The following is a 10,173-nucleotide window of genomic DNA, read 5'->3' as shown; positions in this document are numbered from 1 at the left end:
TACAATTATGGGCACATTTAATAATATACAATGAGCAATTGAAATATTTGAATAACAATAGAATATTTTATCATTTAAAGATTTTAATTTATGTGAATTAAATAAAAAAAAAACCAAACATTTTGTTAAAAATTTTTAATTGCTGAAACTTATCATTTAATAAAGAAACATTCATATCTACTACAATTAGAAAATAGTGAACTATAAAAAATTCTTTTCCTAATCGAACTTCTTCATTTTGATCAACATCAACAAATATTATTTTTCTAAAAAAATTATGTTTAGTTGGAAAAAACATATTCAATATCCATATTAGTAGCTATTTTGTTTTGCAATATTCATTCTAGTATAAATTTCTTCATTTCTATATTTTATTAAAAAAAATGAAGAATCTTCTAATTGTTTTATACCGGTATCAATGAAAACAAATTTCTTTTGTAATATTTTATTTATACTATTAATGACAAATAAAATATCATACCAAATAATCAATTTTAGTAAAAATTCATAAGATTCAAGTGAATGAATCAAATTTTATACTTCACTTTTTGATTTAGCATCGTTACAAGAATTAATTAAATCTAATAAGCTAATCTAACTTGAGAACATTAAAATCTAATAGCTTTAATACTTTTAATTTGGCTTTCTCAACGGGTATTTGAAAAAGATTTTAAAGTTAAAGTTTTAAAAGTATCAAGTAAAATTTTTTTATTGTATTGTAGAACTTCAAAATAATATATATATATACACGCTAAACAATTTCAAAAAATGAAATTTATTTTATAAAAGAATATGTCATATCACAAACAGTAAGATTAACAATATGACAAGAACATGCTTTAAAATTTATATCAAGTAATCTTTTTTGAACCCCTTGATGTTTACCTTTCATGTTAAAACCATTACCATAACCTTGACATGTTATGTTATTGATATCAAGACCTAAAGCTTTAAGTGCTTTTCTTAATGCATTAAAAAGTCCTAAACCGCTTGTATCATCTCCTTTGGAAATTGTAAAAAGTATTTTTCTATCTTTATCTTATTACTTGACATGTTTATACATCGTACAATTAATATCATTTTTTCGTGATGACTAATATCCGGAGTACAATCAAGAATTATTGAAAAATATTTTTTGTCTTTAATAGATTTATAATAAAATTTCTAACACTATGCACAAATAAAGAAATTAATTCATTTTGAATTTTGTGACTAAAATAATGATAATGAAATTCGTTGTTTTGAATACGGCTAATGTATACTCGCATATAAAACACAATCAGTTTGTGCAAACAAATCGAAAACTCATATCTTATCCTAATAAATAAACTCACGCAATGAATTCTTCAAGAATTTTAGCCAGATGAACACTTCTGTTAAATATTATTTGGATGGTATATAATATACTAAATGATATATATGAATCTCTTGAACCAACATGCTTAAACTCTACGTCCAAAATTGCTGCTAAGGAAGTAAATATTTTTCAAGGCCAATTCTAAAGTTGTACACACAATATTCAATCTAGCTTGTTTCGTTTGCTAAAACATTTTCCCAAATTGAGACATAGCTTGCATATATTTAGAAATGCACAAGAAAATTTAGTGTAAATAAAAGTTGTGACAATTGAAAATATTTTATCAATTGAACAATATAAAATGAAAAACAAATAACACATTCATGAAAGCATGCAATGCAGCTCAACACAGATGCATGATATAACAAATAAATCTAACTTTCAATCTTCAACTTCCATCAACATGTATAGCTAAAACAATTAAATTGTAATTTTTATACAACTATATAATCAAATGAAGGTTGAAATTCTAGATAGGATTGAAGACTTCTCTATTTGTTTTCCATGATCATTGTACATAAAAATAATAAGTCCATTAATGATGGCTATTACTTTAAATTAAATAGTCACTTAAGCATAGATTATAACATAAAACATAAGTTTCTATTAAAATATATTTTTATTTAAATTGCATAACATCAAAACAGGAAAAGACTTATGAGAAATCAATTCCTTGTGGTGGGAAGACATTTATCCCAAAGTCGCTGGTTTTCGGTTTACAAAGAAGGGGAGAATGCATATTTGGAATTTGATCACCAATCAAAATTGTTATATATGAAAGATATTTTGAATCATAGGGGCATGCGCAGGAATTAATAATTTCATCTAATAATACTTTTGCTCTAAGTACAAAATCATTGCATTGAAAAACATAATATTTATGTATTCTTTTAGTTATATGCCCAAGGACTACGACCGGTCCAAGGAGAAAACAAAATGAGCCCCCATACATAATTTTTATTTTAATCTATAATTTTTATTTTTATCGAACATTTCTTTTTTTCAATAAAAAATATAGCTAAATCATTTAATCTCTTTTGAGGGATTGACTGTCTTAAATCATTTAACTAAGTTTTTAATAATTTTAATTTTGAAAAACATTTTTCAACTAATGCTACAATTATGGGCACATTTAATAATATACGAAAAATAATTGAAATATTTGAATAATAATCCACAACTTTATCATTTAAAGATTTTAATTTATATGAATTAAATAATAAAAAAATCAAATATTTTGTTAAATATTTTTAATTGTTGAAACCTATCATTTAGTGAAGTAATTGTCATATCTATTACAATTAAAAAATAGTGAAGTATAAAAAATTCTTCTCCTAATTGACATTTTCATTATGATCAACATCATCAAATTTTATTTTTCTAAAAATTTTACGTTTAGTTGAAAAAATATATTCAATATCCATATCAATAGCAATTTTTTTTGCAATATTCATACTAGTATAAAATACTTAATTTCTATATTTTTAAAAAAATAATCAAACATCTTCTAATTGTTTTACAGCAGTATCAATGAAAAAAAAAATCATTTTGTAATTTTTTACTTGTATTATTAATGACAAATAAAATATTATCCAAATAATTATTTCTAGTAAAAATTAATACAATTCAAGTGAATTAATCAAATTTTCTACTTTAGTTTTTCATTTAAAATCATCACAAAAATTAATTAAATTTAATAAATCTAATCTAATTTGAGGACTTTGAAGTCTAATAGCTTTAATGCTTTGCATTCGACCTTTTCAATTGGTACTTGAAAAAGATTTTAAAATTAAATTTGAAACATAATAAGTAAAAATTTTCATTGTTTTGCTGAACTTGAAAATAATGTATATATATATATGCTGAATAACTCCAAAATAAAAAACTGTTTTTGTACAAGGATGTGTCCTATCACAAATACTAAGGTTAAGACCATGACAAACACATAACATATATAATCCTCTAGAATTTATATCAAATAATTTTTTTTGAACCCCTTGATTTTTAGTTTTCATGTCAGAACCATTATTATAACATTTGACCTCTTATGTTATTAATATAAGTACTAAAACTTCAAGTGCATATTTTAATTCATTAAAAAAAAAAAAATCCTAAACCGCATGTATCATCTATTTTTAAAATTTGTAAAAAGTATTTCTCTATCTTGATATTACTACTTGTTATATGTTAAATGTTATTTTCATGTCTTTCCGCTAGATACTTACAATAGTTAGGTTCATTGTTAGCTAACAAACTCTTGAAATCACTGTTTTTGAATAATTTACAACAAAAATAATAAACTTTATTTTCATATTTTGAATAAATCAACCATTTTATATTCGTAATTTCTCTGTTATTCAATTTTCTAGAATAATGAAAATATGAAAAATGTTTAGAAGTATTATCTCATGGAAAAGGGTGTGTTTGTTTGGGGGTTTGGATTTTGGATTGGGATTTGAATAGTAAAAATTTTGAATTTGAATAGTTTTATGATGTGATGTAAATAGGTGTTGATGTGATGTTTTGAATGTAAAATTAATTTTTAGTATAATATAAAAAATAAAAAATAGGTGTTTGATTTGATGTTTTTGAGGGGAAAATTTTGGATGAATAGTAGAATTTTGACAAAATCCTACAAACGAACACACCCGTTCTCTAATAAGTCTTTTCTAATTAAAATAGTTTTTGATATATTATCAATGTTATCCTAATTTCTAGGATTATAAATATCTAAGTTAAAAACTATACTATTTTCAATGGTCAATCTTATTTCATTTGAAGTATTATTATTATCATCATTATTTAGATTATGTACATCATTATCAATATTAATTTTTCAAGTTTTGAATTGATTCAGAATGTTCAATACTATTAGTATTTGATTCATTAAATTTTGTAGAACTTGTATTTATATTTAAAAATTTATTAATAAACACCTTTTGTGAATTTATAAATTTTTGTTCTTGTTTTCCTTTTTTTTTTTTCACTTTCAAATAAATATTTTTAAGACAACATTGCTAAATTTATAAATTTAATAAAATAAAATAATAAAAAATAATCAACTATCTTTTGTTAATAATTGAATTCTTTTTTATTTTTTATTAATTTGCAAGCAGTGTTCCTACAAAATCAATAACAAGATTTTATTTTTTATTAACTTGCCAGCAGTGTTCCTACAAAATCAATAACAAGTTTTCAATTAATAAATATTAGTTAATATTTATAAGTAAAGAACATTATATTATTATTTAATAATTAACATTTTTAATCAAATAGTATGTTATATATATATTTACTAATAAAACAATCCAATAATCAATAGATAGATAAATAAAATACATAAATTTTTATTTTTTTATTTTTTAATCATTTTATTCATTTATAACAATAAAATAATATAATTAGAAATTAAAAAGATAGTAAAATTATATATATATAAAAACAAATAAAAGTAGAAGTTAATTTAAAATGAGAGATAAGATTAAAATCTTAATTTTTTAATTCTTAAGGATTAAAATAAAAAAATTCATATATATATATATATTCTAAAAAAATGACTAATAAAATAAAACGGAAAAAAAAAAAGAAAAGAAAAAATCTCACCTAGCGCAGATGGGCGACTCATTCGAACGTTCTGTTGAGGCGTCAAGCGTAGTGCGGCCAGCGGCGGTGTCACTGTCTGACTCCGACAGCAACAATACAATCACAAGTCCAACTATAGGCATAATAATTGGTGAAAAAAAATAAAAAAAAAAAATTGATTCAATGAATTAGAATATTAGAAATTTGAAATTCAAAAGTCAATATCAAAATATTAAATCGCAAAATTTAGAGCGCAAATTCAACTATTTATTTGCTAAAATGAAGTGAATAAAAAAATCAAAACAAAAAATTAAAATTAAAATTAAAATTAAAAATTTACTAACTATTGTCAGATTTATGGATTCCTCTCATGTTCTCACTTGGACCTAAAATGCCCTACCAAGAATGCCAAAATAACTTGGAATTTTTTTTTTCTTTTACAAATAATTCACTGTAACCTCAATAATTAATTTTTCCAGTAAATCATAGCTATATTTTTTTTTATATCAAATAATCAGAATCGTATATACTACTCTTCCTACCCACTTAAAAGATGGGACATTTTAATTTCAAAATTTGATTTTGATGAAATAATATATACTTAGTTATCTTTTATTTTAAAAATATTAACGGATATCTGGATATATAAAATATAATAAAATATAGTATTAATATTATTTTGTAAAGAATAAATTTTTTATTAATATAAATTAATTTTATAAAAATATGCAATTTAAATATAAATAAAAATATTTATTTTTTGACGAGTGAAAGAAATAAAAGATTTAAATTATTTATCATATTATATATTATATAATTAATTTATATTTTTAAATATATTTTGATTTAATAAATTTTATTATAAGACAGATAAAAAAAAAAAAAAATAGTATCAATTAAGATGGAAAGGATGAAGTATAAAATATTACTAACAGAAAATATAAATTATAATATACTCCAATTATATACACACGTATACATCTCCCGTCTTCGTGCGTGTGTTTGATACAGAAGTACTCCCATTCGGATTGATCGGATAATTTCCATTTATCCCCTATGTGCTATAAACCCTAGCCTAGAGCTGAGCAATAAATTGCGATCGAATCCGGTGATATACGCATAAATTACGTATATATACGCGGATTTCTCGATATTCCATGGGTTGTTCCTCGTCGGTTCCAGGTTAATTTCGACGTTCGTTGTTCTGACTTGTGATTTACTTCATGGCGATACTTGGATAATTGATACGCAATGGAAATTATGCTCAGTGTCTGTTTGACGATCATGGTGCTTGTTGTCTTTTACAATTCGGGGTTTTCGGGTGCCTCCATGATCGGGGGATTGTTGGGAACTTCAAACTGCCTTTTCAAATTGGATTTACTGGTGTATGCTTAATCTGATGTTTACTTATCGTGGCATTTTTCTCCTCTTCTGTTTGTTCAGATAGAAATGTTGGGCGTATAGGTGGAATTAACACCGATAATGGGGAAAATGGGAGCGTGAATGATGCCAAAAATCTTCGTGTTAAGGTGAGCTTTGTCCGGGAATGTAATGAATTCTTCATCAGTAGAGCATAAGGATTGTAATTTCATTAGATACGGGACTGAGATTTAAGTTGTTTTCTACTTTCTCTTCAAAGAAATTCATGGATCGTTATGCAGAAGATTTTATGTCCAGCAATAGACCTAGTTGGGAAAGTAGCTTTAGTGGTCGAAATATTCAGATTCATGAAGGTTCGATGAATACATAAGTCCTCAACTATTATTTTATTACTGTATTTTTATGGCTCTGTTTGATATTTTGAATTTATATGATCATTATGTTATATCTTTGACATTGAAACACAATTACTTTTAGTTCTGCTTGATAGCATCTAAGAAGAATGGAATGGATGATTTTATTTTTTGGAAGTGTTGGCATTTGAATCTTAAGGGGTTTTTTCTTATTTTTGTTTTTATAAGCTTGGAAAGTGATTGTAGCCAGGGACACAGGTATGATCTTCAATTTGATAAGGAATTTGAGTTTGGGAATTTAGTCAATATGATCTTGTTGAAGCTGCATATAATAGTTAAGCAGATTAGAATGATGCTGGTATGGTGAGGCTCATAAGATGACGGTTAAGCACTTTTAACATTGTTCTTAAATTTCGCTTTATATGTTATTTTGTGATTCTTGTTCCCTTTCTGGGATGGTGATGTACTATTAATCTATTGTCTATGGTTTTCAGCCACTACTGACTTTTCTCATTTCTTTCAAGCAATAAAATATGTAACCCCTTATGCACTCATTTGTTCCAATAATATTTCTTTCAGTTGGTGCTGTTAGGAGACTCTGGTGTTGGAAAAAGCTGCATTGTTCTTCGATTTGTTCGTGGTCAGTTTGATCCTACATCTAAGGTAATAATATATAATATGTGGCACAGCTGGCATCATTGATTGAAGTTCAGTTGATAGTTAAACTCACAATGATTTTAGGTCACAGTTGGAGCGTCCTTCTTGTCTCAGACAGTAGCCTTACAGGATTCAACAACAGTGAAGTTTGAAATATGGGACACCGCTGGACAAGAAAGGTATACCCTTAAGATGGGAATATTTATCACTTCTTATTTAACTACTTTTTGTCGTTATTACTAGATAAAATAGTTTATTTTCCCTCTTTATTCTCCTGTATTTGATTTCTGGATTTATGAGGCCACGCTAAAATTTGCCATCATGTTGTGTTTAATTAGGTATGCAGCTTTGGCACCGTTGTATTATCGAGGTGCTGCAGTTGCAGTTGTTGTGTATGATATAACTAGCCCCGAATCATTCACTAAGGCACAATATTGGGTCAAGGTATATTCAAGATTGAGGTGTTTTGCGTTATTTTGGATACTGATTAATGGAATGTAGTAAAAGGAAATAGGAAAACTATTTGCGTGCTCATGGAAATATGAGAGAAATATTTCTTGACATTTTCGCTTTGCTTCATGACTTGTGAATGGTGTTCTTCTGATTCAGAGTTGGTTCTTTGGATGTTGGTAGGAATTACAAAAGCATGGTAGTCCTGATATAGTCCTGGCTTTGGTTGGAAACAAAGCCGATCTCCATGAAAGACGAGAAGTTCCAGTTCAAGTGAGAGCTGATACATTCTCGATTATTTCCCCTCAAAAGATCACAGTATTTGTGTTGTTATATCTCACTTCCTTTCTCTTCTGTGAAGGATGGAATTGAATATGCTGAAAAGAATGGAATGTTCTTCATCGAGACTTCCGCAAAGACAGCTGACAACATAAACCAGCTTTTTGAGGTGCCCTTCTCTTTTTTATTTATTTATCAGCATTCCTAGGCATCCGTTTACCATACCGGTCTATAACTAGTAGTGCGTGTGTGAGTGTATTAGTGAGTAATTTGTAGGATCAAACAACTATCGCTAAGACTTGTGGAGTAATTGTTATCTGGAAAAGTTCACTCTAGGGTGTGTTTGTTTGGAGGTTTGGATTTTGAGTTGGGATTTTAATAGTAAAAATTTTGATGTGGAATAGTTGTATGATGTGATATAAATAGGTGTTGATGTGATGTTTTGAATGTAAAATTATTTTTTTTAGAATAATATAGAAAATGAAAAATAGTTTATTGATCAGATGTTTTTTAGGGAAATTTTTTTGGATGAATAGTGGATTTTTTTGCAAAATTCCTCAAACAAACACACCCTTATTCGGGAATGCATTTCTTGTCTGTGCAACTGATACGGAATTTACTTGAGCATTTTTTGAAGTGTCGGGGTGGATGTATTATACAATGCAATAAGCAAATTAAGGGCATGTTAACCATAGGAGATAAAATAATCTTAGGTTGTAATTATTTAATCTCTCCTATAATAAACATACCTTAAGGGTGTGTTTGTTTGAGGGTTTGGATTTTGAGTTGGGATTTGAATAGTAAAAATTTTGAATTTGAATAGTTGTATGATGTGATATAAATAGGGTTTGATGTGATGTTTTGAATGTAAAATTGATTTTTAGTATAATATAAAAAATGAAAAATAGGTGTTTGATTTGATGTTTTTGGGGGGAAAAAATTGGATGAATAGTGGAAATCCACCAAAATCCTTCAAACAAACACACCCTAAGAGTATCTTACTTTCAGGGGTGATGTAATCTTTATGTATAAGAGAATCGTACAAGTAAACCTTGTTTAGGGGTATGAATATCCATTTTGAGCTATTTTATTGTGTATTTAGTTAATGTTCGTTCAAAACAACGAATCAGCTGCTTGTGCTGAGGGATTGTTTTATCACTTATTTCTCGACGACTATTGATATGCTTTGAATGTTTTTATTTATTGGATGGCCATATCAATCACAAACTGAGCTATAAAATGCCTCTGCCTTCACTCTTCTGACATCAATAGAGCTTGCTGATGTCACGAAACTGCGACCATATTGCACGGTTCATATGTTGTTGTCCCCATTGCGCTTTGACTTATTGTCTTAAACTAATTTGTTACGTATGTCCGTAGTATATCTGAGATCAAGTCCCTGGGTTGTTCATCTGCATAAAATTTTTAGTATGGTATATGGGCCTGCTTTCGACTGACTGTCTTTTTTGTTTCAATTGGGGACGGACAGCAAATCGCCAAGAGACTACCACGGCCCTCGACTCATTCCTCGTAATTTTTGGATCCGAAATCAAACTTGGATTTGGATGTACATTAATTTTCTAATGAATGAAATTGCAAATGGTTGTAAGCATGAAATGGAAGTGGTTTGCCCTAAATTCTCGAACATTATTTTGTGGTTTCTATCTTGTCTTGTGCTTTGGTATTGGAATATATATATATATATGTGTATATATATGTTCTCAAATATTTGTTACTTCTAATTCTTCTTTTGCATTCCCATGTCAGGTCGGGTCTGGATTCAGATAGGGTATTTTTTATACCTGATCCGAATTTTCGGATTTCGGGTAGGGTTAACGGGTAAGGTTATATATATATATATTAGAAAAATTAAATTTGGATTTGGATTAACTAATTGAAGTATATATTATTCTTTTATGTTCTGGCTTCTTTTTATGCAACTTTTTTCGCTAGTTTCGTTCAGAACTGACAATGGGTCGATTTGTGTCGGTTCCGTATTGGGTTGAATACTTTAAATGGATTAAATTAGTCAATTCTAATTCGACCCGTTTATTATCGTGTCGTGTTCGTGTTGACCCGTTTATTATTGTGTCGGATTCGGGTTGACTCGTGTTG

The 10,173-nt window shown here is 27.4% G+C and overlaps 1 protein-coding gene across 1 annotated transcript; it reads left to right on the top strand.

Moving 5' to 3' along the window:
* The first annotated feature begins 5,926 nt into the window (after positions 1–5,926).
* LOC127241534 (ras-related protein RABF1) lies at positions 5,927–9,722 on the top strand. Its single transcript, XM_051260648.1, has 8 exons — positions 5,927–6,121; positions 6,383–6,468; positions 7,252–7,335; positions 7,414–7,508; positions 7,668–7,773; positions 7,963–8,052; positions 8,141–8,227; positions 9,548–9,722. Exons 1-8 carry the CDS (start codon positions 6,097–6,099, stop codon positions 9,590–9,592), a joined length of 618 nt encoding a protein of 205 aa, XP_051116605.1. The 5' UTR covers positions 5,927–6,096; the 3' UTR covers positions 9,593–9,722.
* The last annotated feature ends 451 nt before the right edge of the window (positions 9,723–10,173 follow it).

The sequence above is a fragment of the Andrographis paniculata genome, unplaced genomic scaffold, assembly GCF_009805555.1.
Source record: "Andrographis paniculata isolate CXL003 unplaced genomic scaffold, ASM980555v1 Contig82END, whole genome shotgun sequence".
NCBI classification, from domain to species: Eukaryota; Viridiplantae; Streptophyta; class Magnoliopsida; order Lamiales; family Acanthaceae; genus Andrographis; species Andrographis paniculata.
Note: the sequence above shows the minus strand (reverse complement) of the source record. Positions and strands in the feature narration are given on the sequence as shown.

Coding starts and splice junctions, on each gene's coding strand:
- LOC127241534 (XM_051260648.1), top strand. CDS start 6,097: ATGGGTTGTTCCTCGTCGGTTCCAG. Junction 7,509..7,667: donor GACACCGCTGGACAAGAAAG/GTATACCCTTAA, acceptor GTGTTTAATTAG/GTATGCAGCTTTGGCACCGT. Junction 8,228..9,547: donor ACATAAACCAGCTTTTTGAG/GTGCCCTTCTCT, acceptor GGGGACGGACAG/CAAATCGCCAAGAGACTACC.